General features: G+C 31.5%; 1 protein-coding gene and 1 long non-coding RNA gene across 2 annotated transcripts; one reads left to right on the top strand and one right to left on the bottom strand.

The window, feature by feature from the left end:
- Positions 1-35: 35 nt before the first annotated feature.
- On the bottom strand, positions 36-6,749 carry LOC143076343 (uncharacterized). The gene is made up of 3 exons (XR_012978621.1): positions 6,740-6,749; positions 4,012-4,188; positions 36-892 (listed from the first exon to the last, which is right to left on the bottom strand). It is a non-coding gene; the product is annotated as an uncharacterized LOC143076343 (long non-coding RNA).
- Positions 5,272-18,347, top strand: LOC143076342 (uncharacterized). The gene is made up of 5 exons (XM_076252067.1): positions 5,272-6,294; positions 6,951-6,981; positions 8,434-8,696; positions 11,441-11,468; positions 16,706-18,347. The coding sequence occupies exons 1-5, from the start codon at positions 5,287-5,289 to the stop codon at positions 16,999-17,001; spliced, it is 1,626 nt and encodes a 541-aa protein (XP_076108182.1). The 5' UTR covers positions 5,272-5,286; the 3' UTR covers positions 17,002-18,347.
- Positions 18,348-20,934: the final 2,587 nt, after the last annotated feature.

Raw genomic sequence — 20,934 nt, 5'->3', positions numbered from 1 at the left:
ATTTATTTGTTTCAAATACTTGGCCACTAATCATGCTAATTAAGATTTTTATTTAATTCTAATTCAGACTTTAATAATTTAAGTACAGCAAGCAGTCATTTGACACTAAACAATTGACACGGACTGCACGAGACCCTCATAGTTGGTTAAGATCTTTTTACACACCCTGGACATGCTGGCGGTAGTTAACAATTGCAATGCCAACATAAACTTCAGATGTGATATACTTGTACTGTTTTGTAAATTTCACTGAAACTAGAAATTCACATTATCCATATTGTTATTATATTAAAATGACTGATTATCCACTAATCAAAAGTATTCATGAATTCAGATATGATGCACTATTATTAGTAGTATTCACTGAAACTATGAATTTTCATTATTCCAAATTACTATTTCAAGTGAATAATTATCCTGGGTATTCATGGAATACAGAAACAATGTACATGTATGATTGCACTATTAATATGCACTGCAACTATGAAATTTTGTTATTCCAAATTCACAATTGATCATGATTGATATATATAGCAAATTAATAATTATAATGATAATCCAAGGTATCACTAGTCCTCCAGTAATGTGGTCCTCCTTTAATACAATTTGTAAGTTTCCTATTTGTACAAGGCACAATTTTCTTCTTGTCCAATTTAATCAGAACATCAGATCATCATCATGGAATAATGTTGCACACCGTATTCATTATTTCCAAAAACAATAGATAACTAGCATAAAATAATGAATTAATCCATTGTTTCACAATTTGCAGCTATAAGAGCGACTCAGTGACATCTATATTTCCTATGCATTAAAGTGCACATGTACTAGCAGGCGTCATATATATTCTAAGTGGGAATCATGGTCAAACCAATGCATATTCAGTATGATTCTACAAAATAAAATATACATTTAGACTCGAGTACAGTAAATTTTTAACTAATAATAAATATATAATACTACATGTATATACATTGTGCAATAATGAGAAAGTCAATTACAATAACTGTATTTACCTAGATAAAACTAGCACTTCTCATTTAATTGACCAAAAAATTCTAGCACTTATACAATTCTATTTTCAAGTGCCTATTAACAAGAAAAATAAATCTTTTAAGGGGGTCTAAATTCTATATAGTGTTGTCTTTTTTCCTGCATTAATGATTTGTTAAGTGTGATTGTGTACTTTCATTAAAGGGTTACTGTCTCATTGAGGCTCACACCATACTTTATTTCATCAATTCTTTAAAGTCAGACATCATTGACATAGTTATTCCTCTCTAAAACACAACAGGTTATTTCTTTTGTTCATTTTAATTATGTTTATCATTTAATATGAAATATATTGATACTACAAACATGCATGACATGACAAAGTAAAGTTTAAGGAACGAAAAAATAAAATAAATAAATGCCCTGTTACTATATACATGTACATGTAGATGATATTGACTTTACCTTTGTCCAGTGCATACAATGAATAAACCTTTTTGATGTAAAAATATTGGTCCAAGACTTAACCATCCCAGTTAATGTTTTAAATCCTTGAGTTTAATAATTTTTACATCTTTTGTGTTACCCTGAATACTTTTTACTTATTCATTTGTTATAACAGCTTGCAATAAATAATGCTTTGCAGCTCACTTTTTTTATTTAATTTAGTTATTTACCCAATTTTATTTTAATAAATCAATATTCAGATTACTTTAAAAATTTGCATTTTAATATCCAAAATAATATATATCCTGCTGTTTCACATTTTTCTTAAATTATAATTTGTTTTGAAAAAAGTTATCAAAATTTTGAAGAGGACAATTTTAATCATGATATTAATTTGTGAACATTATTATAAAATCGTATCATTAAACCAATGACAGATTAAATATCATCCCCCATGGCAATAAACTATTGTGTGTTAATTTGTATATTAGCTACATCATGTATATAAGAATTTCTGATTATTACCTATCCCATATCCAGTGTTAACATCCTGATTATTACCTATTTTAATGTCACATTTGCATGGTCATATTCAGTAAATACAAATATTTTAATTGTTAATTTTGAATTTGAATTAAAAAAATTTGTTTTAGACTAAATTAGTAGATACAACACATACAATGCAGTTAACACAGTAAATTTTATGAGAACTTACTGGATAATACTATATCTATAAAAAAATATTTTGAGCTTCATAAAATACTTTAAAAAAGTTTATACCATGTTAACATAAAAAAATATGCATACAGATAGATTTTTTTGTTATGTTTTCCTGACATATTGAATGTTATAAACATAAAATAATTATCATGATTATGTAAAAAATGCAAAAAATCTGCAGTCGTATGTGAATGCACATGATCAAAGGAGATGTGGGATATATCAATGATGCATCAACCCAACAGTTAGGCAACAATAAAGTAACGAAAACACAATTGAATGCGTGTCGAAAAATATATATGACTTATGATTAAAAGGTCCTTAATCATTGCAGAATAAATATAATGACCATTGAATGTTACTACTTGTAAGTTAGATAACATGTATGGCACAAAAGAATTTTGAAAAATAATGCTAACAGGGCACAATTTATATAAAAATTTCACATGAAAATATATAGTTTGGGTTCAAAGTATTAACAAATTATAGTGATTTAATATAAATTCTATGTTAAATCTAAAAAGAATAAAATTATGATGCTAGCTTTGCTCTTTTAATATGTGTTTTTTAAACAATGTAGTACATGATAAAACAATTACTATTTGAATTAGCACAATTTGTTTAATCAACTGTGTTTAAATGGCAACTGTTTATGACTCTGTGCCTTGTTTCAGGAACATTAATTTAATAATATTGTTTTATTTTGATGATTAATGCTATTTTAAACCATTTTTAAAATATTTATTCACTTTCAATGCCTGCTATTACATGTATTATCAAATATATTAATGTTTTGTTGTCCATGATTTGAGAATTATTTAAAATCTAAATGAAAGTGGACACTTGCTAAATAAGTCACTATTTAATCTTAAAGTTAATAATTTTCTTAACATTTTATGATCAAATCATATGTGATCATATGTGTTTGTACTATGCATGTTTTTTTTATGGAAATCGTGACGTCACAATGCATTCTTAATAGAACAAAAACTATCAGCTGATAAAGCAAAACCAGGGAAATACTAGTAATCCAGCATAAGCATGATAAGAAACACATTTATATGGATACATGAATGTAAAGATCGGTTGGTTGTTGGTTATAAAATGTCCAGTGACAAGTATTTCATGCAAATTTATGACCCGAGTTGGCAATACATTAACATACAATATGTACACTACATGATGTATAGGTCAGTGGCAGATCCAGAACTTTTCATAAGGGACAGGACCCCTGACTGCCCTTAGGGACACGGATCCAGTCATGCTTGAGTGATTCCCTATATAATCGACCAAATTATTCCCACAAAAAAGTCTTAAAGGGGAAGATATAGAGTAACCTTTTATGTATTCCACTCAGGGTGATGTATGCAAAATAATTAAGGGAATAAATGACATACACATGATAATAGGGGGAGGGGAACGGTGTCCTTAATGACTTTCAATGATTTATTATGATGCACAACTTTAACATTGAAGCTCAATTAAAGGTGGCTCAAAGCTTATATTTTCCCTGGAACATGCAACTATGCACGAGTGTGGTAATATAGAACGTCAATTCATAGCTATATATAGCCTATCGGAGTATCTCAATATAGATTCCGTAGGATCAGTGGCGGATCAAGCCATTCTAAAAAGGGGGGGGGTCCAACTATATGTCCCCATTTAAATGCATTGAGCGGCCAAAACAAAGGAGGTTCGAACCCTTGGGACCCCCTCCCCCCTCCTTGGATCCGCCAATGAGAACACATTGTAAGGTCTGTAAGCCGACAAATGTGCACATTTTCCCTTCAAAATTATGAATCCATGATTATTCGATAGACATGCTTTAAAATATTGATAATTTCTACTCACCGATTGTATTTTCCAGCTCAGATTATGATCAGATTATTGAACATGTGGTCTAACATCTGTATTTACCTGTGTAAAGTTTGCCGACCTGAGGTCCAGGTTTTTTTGTTTTTTTGCCGACAAAAAATTAAAGAGGATAAATCGTTTACGGTGAAGAATTGTTTTCCGTTTTTAATGAAACTTGACAGATTTTCCTTATTATTTTTTTAATCATCGGAAATGTCCCTCTTGGTGTAATTCGAATTAAAACTGTTTTATTATGCTGTACAATATTGGTAACTTAGTCATAATCTTTAAATTTATTTCAGGTACACCCTTGTACATTTTTCTATTGCGCGAATTTATCAAATATGAATTTGAATGAATCCATTATCATCTTCTCATTCTTCTGCAATAATATTAAAACTCTATTTTAAACGAAAGCTTCTGGTTTTTAAAACCAGTTATGAACGAAAATGTTATAAAACAGAAATTATAAAATAAAAAGTAAGGATTATTTAAAGTCAAACGCACATGACTGTCAAAAATGAACGGACAATGCTACGGCAATAAATGGAAAACGACAAAAGACAAACAACGATCGCAAAATAAATGAATAAACAGCAAAACAAGTTTACAATCGCACGATAGACGATAATAGTATAAGTAATGGACTATTTCACAACAAAATTAAATCTTGAGAGCCGGGTGAGACGTGATTTTTTTTTTACACTGATCGACTACCGTTACGCTAAAATATTTGCATTAAAAACATTTACCGACTGTATCAACCTACAAAGTGTTTGTTTTAAACATTTAACGACTGTGTCAACCTTTAATAAGTTGTAATGAACATTTAATGACTGTGTCAACCTTTTGAAAGTTGTAACAAACATTTAACGATTGTCCCAACTCTAAAATCGTTGTGACAAACATTTTTTGACTGCATCAACGTCTGAAAAGTTGACACAAACAAATTTTAACTGTCCCAACTATTAAAAGGTTGGGACGGACATTATGCAACTGTCACAACTATTAGAAAGACTGTAATAAATAGAGTTTGACTGTGACAACACCGTAAACCACTGCGACAGTTCTGAAATGACTGATGGTAGCATTTTTTGACTTTCACAACCCGTAAAAAAGTTGGGACCGACATAAATGAACTGTTGCAACGAAATATGACAGATTTGACAGTCGTTACTTGTCTTTCACAGACTAAGACAGTCGTACAACGACTGTTACTGGTATGGGCAGTTGTTTTTTCGTCCAGTAGTGCTAGAGCTTTTGATCTCTAATATGAAAAAAGATAATGTCAATATTATATTTAAATCACATTTAGCTGAGGCAAACAAAATGAATGGAGATCTAGCGTTGTCTGACAAACAACTTGACGATTTCCTCTTAACACAACACGCGTTGGGAAAAATCATGTATTTTAATCAACCGGAACTTAACAATTTCATCATTCTTTATCCTCCTGCATTGGTCAACATCCTGCGGTCATTTGTCACGGATGAAATATTTTGGCCCGAGGAGGAAACTCTTAGAAAAATCCTTAGAAATATGACTGATACTGGAAAGATATACAAAGAAGATCTCCTGAAACTGTGGCAGCAAAAAAGTTTCCATACTCACATACCAGATGACGACTTCAAAGAGTTCGTAATTCAAGTTCTCATACATCTCGATGTGTTGGTTCTTCCAAAACGATACACAGGCAAGAGTGATGTACACTTAGATTATTATTTGGTTCCATGCACAGTCAAAGAGAAGATGCAGATGTCATTTCTGGATGACAAATCGTTTTCAAACAGGACAATAGCTTTGGTCTATCGATTACAGCAGTCGTCCATACCCTCAGCATTGTCCTTTAAACTTATTGGTGCGATAAGTGGTATCTGGCCCATCAAGGAATTGAACGACTGTCCATTATTGTACCACTGCTCAGCCGTCTTATGTGTTGATGGACAAACCGAATTACGAATAATAGTAGAGGATAAGAGAGTCATCATCTACCTAACACACGAATCATCAAAGCATTTCATCTCTCCAAATATTGCCGCGAGTATCCAAGAATGTTTGACATTGACTTTAGAGGCTGTTTTAACATTCTATCTTAGCAGTGTTGGAAAGAGCTACCGAAAAATGAATGTATCAAACCTCTTTCAGATTGAAATTGGAGAGATTTGTGATCGATCTCCATGTGTAGTGTCCATTTCAAAGGCAGTTAAAGCTTTGAACTGGGTCTGTGACAAAGGAATTAATCATGATACCAAATGTTCTCGGCTATGGTTCTTCGACAAGGTGAGTTACATCTTCGGTGTAATTTAATACAAATATATTTCTAACTATATCGTTTGGTTCTGTTGTATAGACGTCTTCCTACCAGTTCAGATTATTGATATATATGTATATGTTGATAATAGTAACTTCCTTTATATATGAATAAATGTAAATTCTTATGACAAATGGTGCTGATAATGTTAACCTTATCGGACTCTACTCCCGATACATAGCCGTCTTTTAAGCGAATAGTATATATACAGAACAAATGGTGTACCTTCTCTAAAAATATTTTTTAAACATTTAAGAATAATTTCTATGGAGTTGAATATGATACCGGGCTGGTGATTTGAATATATGAGCATCAGTAGTAATACAAAAAGCTAAAAAAAATCAATAGAAGGAGGTTGAATACGATTGAGTTTGAGATACCTTTCTAAAATAGCAACAGTGCATTTCCTAAGACAAGTTCTTGAATATAGTACAGTCCTACCTTTTTACCACAAACCCCCATAACAAAACTTGAATGAAAAGAAAAAAAACTTGAGCAATTAAAATGTTCTTGAAGCAACTGATAGTAACGCTTTAGGATATTGTTTGAGCTGTGATGGGTTATTTACATGTTAATGATATGCGAAATATGATACCAAACCATTTTGAGTGCATTTTTTTTTCAGGCACAGAAAGAATGTAAATCAAATTGCACAGGTGAATAATTTAAATAAATACAACGCTAGCTACATAGTTAACATATTTTCCAATCTAATTGATGAACATATCAGACGAACATTTAGGTATCTCTACTTTTAAGACTTTAAAAGCACCTGGAGTAAATTTGACTATATATGAACATTATTCGAAAAATGAACTTACTGTTATTTCAAATCGTACATACATTTAAGAAGCAAAGTTGTTAATTTGTTATTAGTTACAAGAAAGACGACAACAACTTAAACATCATAAGTTGAAAACGACAGTAGCCATAACATGCATAAGTTACAAAAAAAAAATATATGTTAAATATCAGAGGCCTACACAGAGGAAACAGTGCATAAAATCGAAATTAAATCTTATGCGCTACTGAAGGATATCAGATTTCTATACTTAGTAGCTGTTGCGGTGTTATATACTTGTTTTAACTGACTTCGCTATGTAAAGAGTTTATTTTAAGCATATTCTGGGCGAGATAAGACTTACAAGTGAATAGTGCGCGTGACCCGGTCCTGTTTCCTCTTCATGAAACTCATCATTTGAACTCGAATCAAAGCTGTTGGCTATTTATCTATCGTAAAGGATCGTAAGATGCAGTCACAGAATTAGTTATCTAAGAAATACGTCTGAACTTTACGACAGATCCGTTCATTGGATCACCAGTGAAGGTGATACACGGCTTAAAACACATATTATATTTATAATTGCTCTAAATATCAGCACAACAATGTAAAATCTGCAATCAAGTCCATCTACAGATACTGTGTTACAACTCTAGATTCTAATGACAAGGAAAGGTAACACTAGGACTCCGAAAGCTGAATGTTTTGTTCAGTCCAGGTGGCCGAGTAATCTCGAGTGTTGGACACAGTGCAGGCGGTGTTGTCTCGATATCCCAATAGCATATGATCGAATCCAGGCGAGAGAAGAACACAAATTCGCTTCCGCAAGTTTGCATATTTAACACTGTTGTGTTGATATTTAGAGTACTTACGAATATAATATGTGTTTTAAGCCATGTATCGCCTTCACTGGTGATCCAGTGAATGGATCTGTCGTAAAATTGTCACTTGTATATATGTTTATACGTGCAGATATAAATCGAATGTGGTAAAAAAGGTTTACTACCTCATTGGGGAAAAAATGAATTTATATGATTGGATATTACCATCACTGTTTAAGTTGCTTTGTTCGACTTTTATTTCCAAATATGTCGGCCTGGAGCATCACTAAAACCAATTGTCAAAATGCACATCTGGTGCAGGAGAGTTTACCCTTAATGGTATTAAGACTAAACCTCAATATATGATATATATGATATATATTGTTTATGTTCGTATTGCTGAAACATTACCTTTTAGGATGTAATGAATAAATCATTTGTCTTTGCTTCTAAGCAACGTGTATTCACATAAATCATCAAATTGTTAAGTATCTCAATGTATTTAGGTCTCGATAAAACTGTTTTGACAAAGTCACCAACAGACAAACACCTTGCCAGACTTGCCAAGCAGCTAAGTATCATCAAATGTAAAGAATTAGTGTTATATCTTGGTATAGAAGAGACAGAGTGGGAAGAAATTGAATATGTCTACCAAAAGCAGCCTCTGATTATGAAATTCATGGCATTGAAGGAACAGCCTTCCAAATCATTTAATGATTTGCTTAAAGCACAAGAAGACATTAAAGATGGAAGGCATTTACTTTGCAAGGTTTGATTTTATAGGTTTTGTTTTAAGAACTTTATCCGAAACGACATTTGCTTGCACACAAAAAAAACCGGCGTAACACAGTATGGTATATCGAGCCCTCCTTTAGCCTAAGTGAAGAAACATATAGCTTTTGAAAAACATCTAAACGTCTGCCAAAACAACAAAATCCTATAAGTGACAACAACCCATTAACCTAGTACTTAACAAAACAAGTTTTTTTTTTGTCTTGATATAAAATATCAAGATATGACGCGGTTAAAGTAATACACCAGATCTAAACTTTTCATGTTAAGTTTCAATCACTGGGCTTACAGCATATACAGGACAAAGCAGTCAACACAAATATCAATTTAAAGAAAGTGCATGATAAATCACACAAAAAACTTGCAAATGAGAAAACAAAACAGTGTACGCAATATTATAATTGTCTTTGTTTTTAAAGCTCGCAGTTACTTAATGCCTACTTTCAGTATTTCACGCGGAGAGATGAAATATGATTTTAACTTACACTTATTATATTGCAATTTTTTTTATTTAGTTATATATTCTGAAGCACCAAATATTTAAAACGTTATTTTGATATTCAATCGTAGAGTCGAAAACACTGCTGGTCGACTCTAAGTGTTCCCGATGTTATCAGTTCGGTACTGATATAAGGTTATCATCCCTTGATAATTTAGAAATTATAAAAAGAAAACACGCTTGCAACTACACAATATATCTCAAGCAAAACAAAAATATATGGATAGAGCTTTTCTCATCACTTGGCGTCCGTCGTCCGTCGTCCGTCGTCGTCCGTCGTCCGTCGTCCGTCGTCGTCCGTCGTCCGTCGTCTGTCGTTCGTCGTCGTTACAAAAATCGTCTCCTCTGAAACTACTGAGCCAAATTTAACCAAACATGGCCACAATCATTATTAGGGTATATAGTTTAAATTTTCTGTCCGGTGACCCGGCCAACCAACCAAGATGGCTGCCATGGTCAAACATAGAACTTAGGGGTAAAAATGCAGTTTTTGGCTTATAACTTGGAAACCAAAGCATTTAGAGCAAATCTGACAGGGAGGTGAAATTGTTTCTCATGTCAAGATCTATCTGCTCTTAAATTTTCAGATGAATTGGACAACTGGTTGTTAGGTTGCTGCCCTGAATTGGTAATTTTAAGGAAATTTTGTCGTATTTTGTTATTATCTTGAATATTATTATAGATAGAGATAAACTGTAAACAGCAATTATTTACAGCAAAGTAAGACCTAAAAATAAGTCAACATGACCAAAATGGTCAATTGACCCCCTAAGGAGTTATTGCCCTTTATCAATGTTTGTAGTCAATTTTTAACAATTTTCATAAAATTTGTAAATGTTTACTTACATTTTCCACTGAAACTACTGGGCCAATCATTATAGATAAAGATAATTGTAAGCAGCAAGAATGTTCGTTAAAGTAAGATCTACAAACACATCACCATCACAAAAACACAATTTTGATGTGAATCCATCTGTGTTCTTTGTTGATTATTCACATAGACAAAGGTGGGCGACACAGGCTCTTTAGAGCCTTTAGTTACATTTGTGATAAATAATCCATATTTACACACGTCGTTCAGTAATCGCTCGGAGCATAATTATTTTCAGTTTGATCGTTTCAATAACGATAAATCAAGATAAAGATTTTGGACACCCTACTTTTACCAACTGTTATTTTCATCTCATATTGTACTCAATTATTAAACTTTCTGAATTAGTTGATAAGAATAATAAGTTTGTAACTATGCTATAGGTTTATAAATGGTCAATATTGGCCCTAAAGTTTAATAACAAACTACGTCAATAGTCTGAAGTAACGTTTGACTTTACCATGTTTACTGAAAAGCAATATAATTACAAAATCCGACATATGCAGCATCAACATAGCGAAACACTATTCATGTTATTAGTAAGGATACCAGAGTGAATTTATAATATTGCACTCTGAGTATTGAAATATTGTTTACTATATTGTGGCACAACATGTTTTGTTTGTGACGACATTGGTCAAATGCATTGGCCATTTTTTATTTGATAGGGCAAAAACTTTTTCAACCAAACATAACATATCGTGACAAGGTTTCGTCTAATATAATAGAAGGTGTTTTTTATTTTGTAATATTGTCCTCGGTATTGACACAATTGGACTACTTCAAACTAGATTATATGGCAATCATAAGGGTTTCAACTTTCAAAATGCAACTTCCCATTTCTCAGTGGTAAATTACTGTCTGCTTCGCTGTTTGACGTTACCAAAGGTCGTACATGTTCACACTATACTGATTTCGTTAAAAGTTGTATGCCCACCGAAACTCAATATTGGCTCGTTTCAGCCGTCTTAGATCTGTTTATACAAGTATTGTTACCGTTTGTGACATATTACCGATTGTAACATTACGAGTGGATTTGCACGGCTGCTGAAGCATGGTGAGCAGGAGGGAATTGCCTTATCAATACAGTCATTATCGCTCCTTTTGAAGTTCATTTCGTCCCTCAGACTGTACATATGTAAACATTTCAAAAATGTAGATCATTTAACTGTTCGACGCAAAGACTGTTTACGTATGATATTATGAAGGTCATTATGTTTCACCTTATAGACCTTCCTTGCTTTACCTCTTATGGTTTATCCAAATAATGCAAAATGAAATGTTAGTGCAATAATTTATTTGTTAGTAAAATAATGTATAATCAAAATCAAAATAATTAATGTCCTTACAGGTGTTCAGAGAAGACACAGGTTTAGTTGGTAAGACCTACATTACTATAAGTTACATACAACTCAGTACTGGTTACGTTTTACATATTTTAACCATAAGTGTTAGAACTCTTAAGTCAGATTGTATACATATAAAAGAGGTACAGCGTTTTCATTTCGCTGACTTGGTGCTTTAATGATAAGCATAAGTCACTTACTTTGTAATCTTATTTATATAATGACACATAGTTTGGTGACTTTAGTCCATGCGTACAAGTTTTCAAAGGTCAGGCGTTCGACAATCGATATTTCGGTATAGAGACAATATTTTTTTTTTTAAAACTAAGCAACATAGATTTTTTTTAAAGCCCAATTGAATGCAGACGATCTCTAAGATTTTAAAGTGATAAACATCTTATGGTGTTACTGAACTAGTTCACGTTTTTGTTTAGGGGCCATCAAAATTCCGCTACAAGGTGCCGGATTTTTCTCGCTGTGTTAAATACCAATCGGTTGCCTTGAGCTGTTTTCTGCTCTTTGATCGGGTTGTTAACGTCTCTTTGACACATTCGTCATTTTTATTCTCAATTTTATAATTCCAAAAGTCTATCTGGAAATTCTCTCTGGCTGCTTTTGATTTTTTTAAGACGCAAACAATGGATGAAAAAAGATCATTTAAGGAAGGGTCATTCAATTGTCTGGTCATATGTTTCATTGATGTAGATGTTGCATGGCTCATAATTATCCTTGTTATAATTTTGACCAATCAATAATTAATTTTCAAGTTATTGAAAAAAATATGAAAATATGTTATATAGTGTAATTTAACTAACTTAAGTCAGCAACTTAGTGTTCAATTATATACTTTTGTATAGGTCTTGCATTACTACATTGTACTAATTTATGTCTTATGTGTACAGTTTATACCAATCTATCATATATTGTCGAGATAATTGACAAAATCAAAACATTCATACCGCATCTTCTTTTTTATATTCATTCACATAACTTCATTTAAAGACAGTAACTGCTTAAAAATACACCCAAATGTTTTGTTCTTATTGGTTTTCTTTATCACTGGGAATAAGGTATCCCATCAAGTCTTTTTTGCCACGATTGTTATTCATATGTTTGTGATCTGGTTGTTCTGACCCATATACCTACTGTATAACGCATTTACATTAAAGCATAAAATTAGTGTCGTAATCAATGTGATATTTTCCTTTTTATTAACTCCATCTCAATTAGTATGTAAAGGTACAAGTAAAATATAAATGTGACCAAACAAAAATGCCAATAATCATTGAATCTAATTTATATTTCCTCGAGAATAATATATGATTTCTATTGTCAATTAAAACAAATCAGTTATCTCTCATTTAATAATAAGTAACTGTGTTTTATATTAATTATTGGAGATCAACAATAAAACAAAGGTCATTTGCTTTTCAAACACCAACGTTATTATTATCAAGTTTTGCAAGTTAATACACATAAGGTTGTCATCATTAAAAAAAAGTCTTAATCATTATCTAGGTTTCCAAAAACACATTAGTTTATCATAAACAGAGTTACTCGAGGTATGAAAATTAATATGAATACATTTTCCAAATAAATTAAGATGATAACGTAATCAGTATGCATTGTTTAATAGAGATTTCCAATAAAATGACATACGTACCTAACTCGACGTACGCACGTAACGGGACCGGTTAACCCTAACAATTTAATTTTGTTAAATGCGTTACTTAAGTTTTAACTAAGTATTCCTAAACTATGAAACCCATTCATATTAAATTTTATCAATATCAAATATTTCTAAGATGATGAAAAACGAAAGAAATCAGGATTTTTATATATCACGTGATTATTGCGATTCCCGCTTAAACTTCACTGTCATAAGACCACGTATATGAATACGTATCTTTACCTAGCACACGATTCATTTGAGTTTTCTTTCGTGGTTTTGACCATGACTTTGGTTTTCAGATATACTTTATGCAAAATTTAATGAACCGTTTATTTGATATTTGTATTGCTTTTCAAATTGTTTGTCGTTATCAGATTAATGTCTCTTCTTCTTTTCGTTTTTTAATGTTTTATAATATCTAATTTCCGTGGGTATTTTTTATTAGATAGATCTTTTTTAGCAACTCCAGAAAAAATGAACTCAAAGTGTTAATCGGAATGTGTCTCAGACATTTAAAGTTGATAACTGCGATTGTATCATACTTTATTAAGCATCATTTCAAACGTTCTCTTCGTCTGCATAATTTACAATCTCCGATTTTTTTCAACAGGGAAAACGTGCGTCAACGGGAAGTGTATGTTAAAAAATAATAATACGGGACTTGTATTTCTTTTAACTTTAATAGTTGACATACACTTTTCTTTCAAATTAATGTCAACGAACATTAAAAAAAGGAACATTGTAATTGATAATAATGTATGTAAATAAATGTGTACCATAATTCGTTATATAGATTGTAATTGGGAAGGTGTACTTGATAAGCAACTGATGACTTATAAACTGCATATAAACATTGACCACTGTGGATAGTAAACTAACAATTTATAGTACATAGTAATTGGCTAAAAATATTATGTACCCAAGTATCTCTTATTAAAAGTGAATGCAAATGACAATTTACATACATGACATAGTTGTTACATTTGGAGACCACTATAATGTCATTTCAGTCTTTACGGGATTTTTTTTTAACTCTTACTTATCCGATGAGAAGTAGATTCTGAAGCTGTCACATATTTTGATTGATTTAGCGGAATTTTTCATTTCTAAATTTTGTCTCAGTTTGGGGTTATATATGTATATATATATAAGTGACAACTATGCGACAGATCCATGGACAGGATCACCAGTGAAGGTGTTACACGACTGGAAAAACAAACATTTTATATTCATAATTATATACTTGTATATGGGATTTACTGGTAGCAGGGTAGCCTCCAATACGGGTTCCATTATTTTGTTGGACCCCCTGATCGAATGACTTTGAGACTGTATTGTTCGGCTTCTCCACCAAGCATGATGCATTCACGAGAAAGAGCAGGTATTGGTTTACTTGTAGATAGACAAGTGTGTCTTTATAATGGTTACGCTCTCTTGTTACCTAGCATATGACTCTAAGTATTAAGCATGTATGATAAAAAGGTATATGCGTTTATCATTATCATTTCATCATCCTTAATATATACAAGTATGTTATATTTGTCGATGGATATAAGACATACAACAGTTTCATCATCATCATACGAACTATAGCTTGAGGCTAAATCTCCTTCGTAAGTACATGTATTATATATAGCTTGAGGCTTTTTCGTCGTAGGTATTATAACTTGAGGCTTAATTCTAATCTGATATTTTAGCCAATTTATGTCGAGAACTTATTTTACGCATGCATCTCTATACAACGTAGTTTTTATAAATATCAAAGTTAAAGCCAATAGAGATCATAGAAGTATGTTTATCAAATGATCATGTCACAATTAAAATAGTAAGAAAGGGATCGACTCGTGAGACTGAAACGAAGCATAAAATCAGCATTTTTTAGTATTTCCAAATAAACTCCATGTACCGATTTGACAGTATCAACAGCTGTTGTACACTATCTTAAAAACTACTACAACTAATAAATAAAGAATAATTATCCAGTTTTTAATATTGATCAATTATGTCGAACTGTTGCACCATTGACCTAGTATGGATGTGCCTGTCCCAAGTTGGGAGCCTGTAATTCAGTGCTTATCGTTTGTTGTGTTTTCTTTTTTTTTTTATAAAAAAAATAAAAAAATTATTTTGGACTATTAAAAAACTAAAAATTTGTATAAATATTGTGGAACACATGATATTTAAAAAAAACAACATTTAGCGATCGCAAAGGGGGAGTACGCCCTCTACCCCTGTATCCTCAAATGCATGTTTAGGTATACATGGACAAAAACCTCGTCCCATACATTAGTACAGGTAAAGACAAAAAAGTACTGTTTGATGAATATATCAATTATATGAATTGCTGCCCACATCAAATTATCTTCAATTAAATTATACAAATATATATAAAAAAAAATAGTCGAGTACACCTTTTACATTGGGATGTGTTGGAATCTATTTTAAACGTTAACACTTGTAAAAACACTGAAAAGGCAACTTTATCGCTTCGAAATTCATTATTTTAATATTTTCATGCTAAATTTTGTCTTGGAAGTTTTTTTTTAGAATTCATAATTTGAGAAAATCTAAAATATGGGTTAAGTAAAATGAAAAGAAATGTTGGGTGTATTTGATTACAAGTTTCTAACTTACTTATTCCATTATAATATTTGTGTCAATAAAATCGTTCAAGTTTAATGACAAAATATTTAATGATTAAAAAAAAAAAAAACAATGTTGGGGTTGATTTTTACCTAATGTATATTCCAGAAAACAATGCGTGTTCAAACAGCAAAACATGCATGCAGTGTATGCTCCCCTCCGTCATACTTCAATGCAATAGGACGACATACGTTGAGTTAGGTCGGTTATGTCGAGTTAAGTCATTTTATTGGAAATCTCTAATATACCTTTACCCAGTGAGACCAATATAGGCTTTAAACTAAAGCTTTAATGTCCATACAGGTATTTACATCATACAAATGCCATCTATATTAGAACACAATGACTACAAAATTTTGTCTGCATCAATTTAGAGTACCAGCATGTTCTCTTTTTATTCAACATTTGAGTCATTTCAACTAAGTCTGTAAAGATTGAAACCTCAATCTGGCTCATATACACAAATTATTTCACCGCATCAACCAAATGTGAACTTATTTGCACTTTAGTATGAAAATTAAATAGCCATATCATAAATCAGTACATTTGTTGACTAAGGATGGATTGTATAATAGACATTACAGCAATATGCATTTCATTGACATGTTAAAATGACGATGAGAAATATTTATTTATTCACTTAACAATGAAGGCGATAATTTCATTTTTCCTTTATAACATACAACATTTATGAAGCAAAGCAGGTGCAATTGGAGTATATTTATTCCCATTGTTAAAACATTGAAGGCTTTCATTTTATGGTGGAAATGCCTACCCGTTATGAACATCTGAGTTTTTACTGGGTTTGTGTTGCTGAAACAGTTGTTGTTGATAAATGTTTTAATGTTTGTTTTACCCCCAGGTTTGTTTTAACAACAAACATATATCTTTGAAATTCTTACCAACTATATTCAGAACATTTATTATACTAAATAATGTACATATGTTCTGTTAGATATTGCAGATGTTCGACTACAAGAAATTCCACATGATGATGTTTTAAATGGTTTGTCCAAGCACCTTGGTAATTGCGCAATACTTTTGGGGATCGAACTAGGAATAACTATCACTTCTATAGATGAGACAATGACACGACATCCTAGAGATATGTACCTTCAGATAGAAGACATCCTGAGAAAATGGAAATCCTCAAGAAAAGTAAAGCCTACAATATACAGATTGATGCTTGCAGTGGAACGTGTATACAGTGGAGGGTTGAGTTATTTAAAGGATATATATTTGGGACAATAATATGTGTTCAATCTTTGAAAAATAGTGAACAGTAGTCATTGAATCCTGTTTCTTCAACTTGACATGATACCTTTAGTGTCGATCAAAGTTACTGGAAAATAAAAACTATACATAAAATGGAATATTAATAATATTATTATATGAAATATTAGGCAAACATATTGTTGTGCTGTAAATTTTTGCATGGAAAAAAGTGGAAAATCTTGATATAAAAAAAGAAAAAAAAATTCTATTGACTAATCTGTTATCATGGTTATATTTTGGCAGTAAGTCACGTCTACAACAAATCATTGATTCGTTGCTTTAAATCACCTTTGTATGGATTTATAAGTTTTTCTAAAACTGCGTGTATATCAGCGTAATATGTCAACCTCCCAAATATTGATTGTTTGGTCTAAAATGCCCTAGTATGGGGCATAGCACTTTTTTGTTATTCCAATTATCTGTTGTTTAACTGGTATGCGACGTTTTGATAAAAACAAGTACTTTAACATTTGTCCTGCAAAATGAATGATTTTGTAAAAATGATTGTAGTGTAGAGATATGTTTATTATGGAATATCAGAAATGAGTCAAATTACTTTCAATGTATTTTATTAAATTACAATTACTTTCTCAATTGTACGATTAAATTAAATTAATGATTACATCATTTCTAAAAGTAGCTGATTAAATCAATGAGTACATTGGCAATTGATCATCATTATATTTGATTATTGTTCATTTAAGATTACAATTTAGGATTTTTTTTCATTGTAATCAGAACGTAATCAAAAAGTAATCAGGATTACAAGGCATTTTGAAAAGTACTTGATAAAATTAAATTACAAGTAAGATTTTTATATTTTTTGTATTTCAAGTTGGTTTCAAATAACTTAAAAGAGTCGCAATATTGGTACATCTTATATAATGATTTTAGTTTCAAATGTCGATGAAATTATTGCAATTTTGTTTTGAAATGCCTCACTCTGACTTTGAGATGAAAAAAAAAGATGAAAAACACCAATAAAAGTCATTTTGCTTTGTGTGTGATTTTTTGCTGTGCATGTACTGATTTTGTGTCGTGGATGGATAGCCCATATTCTTTGTTTTTCTATTTCGTGTTAATTGACATATAATTTGTATTAAAATCTTCCAAATTATTAACACGAATGTAGCGTTGTAGAATTTTAAATTAGAATAAGTGTATAGGGCCGTACTCGTCTATTCATGTATTTGTTTTTATATCATCTAATTATAACATGTATAACTTAAGTCATTGTTTAACTCATCTCATTCAAACTGGCCATCCTGTGATTCCATATAATTTCTGTCCATCAGTCTGTTTAAAAACAAACTATTTCCATCTTAACTGTTCATGTGTTTTTGTTAGTCAATATATTTTACAGGTACTCATTTCGAAGATGTAAGCTTGTCTGTAATTTAGGTGAGTCATATGTGTTATACATGATCCCTTGAGATTGACTTGTAACTCCTCTTATTCTATCTAGATGCTAATACATTTGTACACAGTTCTTCATTTTATAATGTTTAAAAGCAACACTTTACTTGTCTTCCCTCTTTTGAAAATATATATAAATACTTCGTTTTGAATCCTTCTTCCAGTTTAAGCTATTATTTGGTTTTGAGGTTTTATTTCATATCTTTACATTGTATATAGTATGTGCTAGATTTACAAGTATAGTTGGCCTTGATCATCATTGTATATACTATTTGTCGAAATTTGAATCATTTGAAGTGAAATTAGAACTACGTAATGTACTTATTATTTCGCTATTTGATATTCCAAACATGTCCTCTGGGTTTAATTTCATGTGTAATATTTTAAAATAAAATAAGATATACGATTGCATGAAAGAATGTTTTCTCATTCTCATTTAAATCTGGAAATAACAAAACAAAGTATACCCTCACGAAAATTGCAAATTACGATCAAAATGTATATTCATTTTTCAAACGGAAGTCTCCAATTAGCATTCCTACAAACAGTAAAAATAAAAAAGCAAGCTGCTACTTTTCTTAGAAAGGGAAATATGAAAAATGGTCAATCAAAACAGACACTGGCTTTTGAATGCATTGGTTGCCATCGAAAATGTTGAAACGATATACTGGTATATGATGAGGCACCTGCTATTTCTCATTAGTGGTAACTGAGGTTCAAATATTCAGAGAAAACAATCCCGAAAGTATGATTTAATTAAGATTCACTTAAACCTCTGTAACATCATTTCTGGTTCATATTTAAGGTCTTTCCTCTCCGCGAGGAAAGACTTATTGTTTTTCTCATGTGTTTTTTTTTTTTTTTCATCCAGCATTTGTTTGACATGGCCTTCCCTCGTTTCTATTGGAGTTATCAAGACCAAATATGGACCATCGGTAGACCTCATCATGAAGTATTACCGGATGAGGCTGTGTAGGATTTCATCATCCCCTTTAGAAGTTATCTCCCTTTTATTGTTTTTTTTTAGACATGCCCCCCTCGTTGTTTTTGAAGATATCATAACCTTATTTGGACAATAGTTAGATCATGATGTATTACCATATGAGGCTGCTAAGGATTTCATCATTCCCTATGAGAGTTATGTCCCCTTGAAGCAATTTCTTTCTTTTACATTTTTCTCAAAAAGTATTCAAGATAGAATCGATTTGAAAACGGCAACATGTACAAGACCAGATGGCAATGTTAATAAACATATATAATCATTTTGTTGTTAACCCTTATAAGGAGTTATTTCCCTTGAAAAAATATATACAATTTTTTAAAATTGTATCTCGAGAACCGGAAGTCGTAAAGACTTGGGACCTACACCAATAATCTTAAGTTCATGTGACCTTTAATTTGCACCCAAAGTCAAAGGTCACCAAGTGCAAAAAAAAAATTACACTGCAATTTCAAGCTTGCATATTAAGAAAACGATAAGAGTTTGCTGCAAACTTACAGCTTATAAAATGTTCCTCTCGATGAGCTCTACATGTTATACACTGAGCTCAAAAGTGTCCGACTGTCTGTTCAAGAGTTACGACGGGATGATTCTTAAAAGTATAGTATTGTGTGTATATCTTTTTAAAGGTAACAGATATCAACCTACTATAAACTGCAAAGATGATCAGTAATTCAAGACCTTCAATGAAAGTTCACCTTGACCTTTACATTATACTATGACCTTGACCTTGTGATATTTGAAAGGTCAAGTGGTCCTGAGTTGAATGGTGATAGTCCCATGTCTCCACGACTTCCGGTTCTCAAGTTTGATATTGCATTATATATTTGATAATTAATTGTGACCTTGGTGAACTTTGAAATTGTCCCAATTTTTTTTCTATAATGTTGTCCTTAAACTGTAGATCATTTACCATTTAACAGATTTGAGATATCTATTGTCGTTTTAGAGATAATGCAGTTTGAAATTTTGCGAGCGGCGGCATGTATTTCTGAATCAACAACAGCTTACCACTTAAAATGTTTAAGAAATTGAAGAGGTTAACATATTTATATGTTTGACCAAATACCAAAAACATTCCATGGAAAAATAACACAAAAATATCAATTTGAAATTTTCAAGTTTTGCATTGACTTAGTAAGTTTTATAACTTCTATTTATATAGTTGATATTGCATCATTATTTGCACTTTGTCAAATGGGGTCATCTGATATATCAAATTGAAGGTCTTAATAAACTCTACTTAAAACTGAAAAATTTAAACCCCCTTTTCATCCCAGGGGAACAGGTGGGGTCATTTAGTGCAAACATTCAAATTTCTCAAGATGGTAAGGTTGTCGCATAACAAATGAAAGAACATAAAGCGTACATTTGAAATTTCAAATTGACGTCTCCCAAAAATGGGTTGGATGGGGTCATTGAGTGCAAAAAATAAATTTTCGTTAAGATAGGGTTGTTGTATATCAAATGAAAGGTCATGATGTGTACATTTG

The sequence above is a fragment of the Mytilus galloprovincialis genome, chromosome 5 (assembly GCF_965363235.1).
Source record: "Mytilus galloprovincialis chromosome 5, xbMytGall1.hap1.1, whole genome shotgun sequence".
Classification (NCBI taxonomy): domain Eukaryota; kingdom Metazoa; phylum Mollusca; class Bivalvia; order Mytilida; family Mytilidae; genus Mytilus; species Mytilus galloprovincialis.
Note: the sequence above shows the minus strand (reverse complement) of the source record. Positions and strands in the feature narration are given on the sequence as shown.

Excerpts from the sequence above, each read along its gene's own strand:
- LOC143076342 (XM_076252067.1), top strand. The coding sequence starts at position 5,287 with ATGAAAAAAGATAATGTCAATATTATATTTAAATCACATTTAGCTGAG. Across the intron at positions 6,295-6,950 it reads GGCTATGGTTCTTCGACAAG|GCACAGAAAGAATGTAAATC; the intron begins GTGAGTTACATC and ends TTTTTTTTTCAG. Across the intron at positions 8,697-11,440 it reads GAAGGCATTTACTTTGCAAG|GTGTTCAGAGAAGACACAGG; the intron begins GTTTGATTTTAT and ends ATGTCCTTACAG.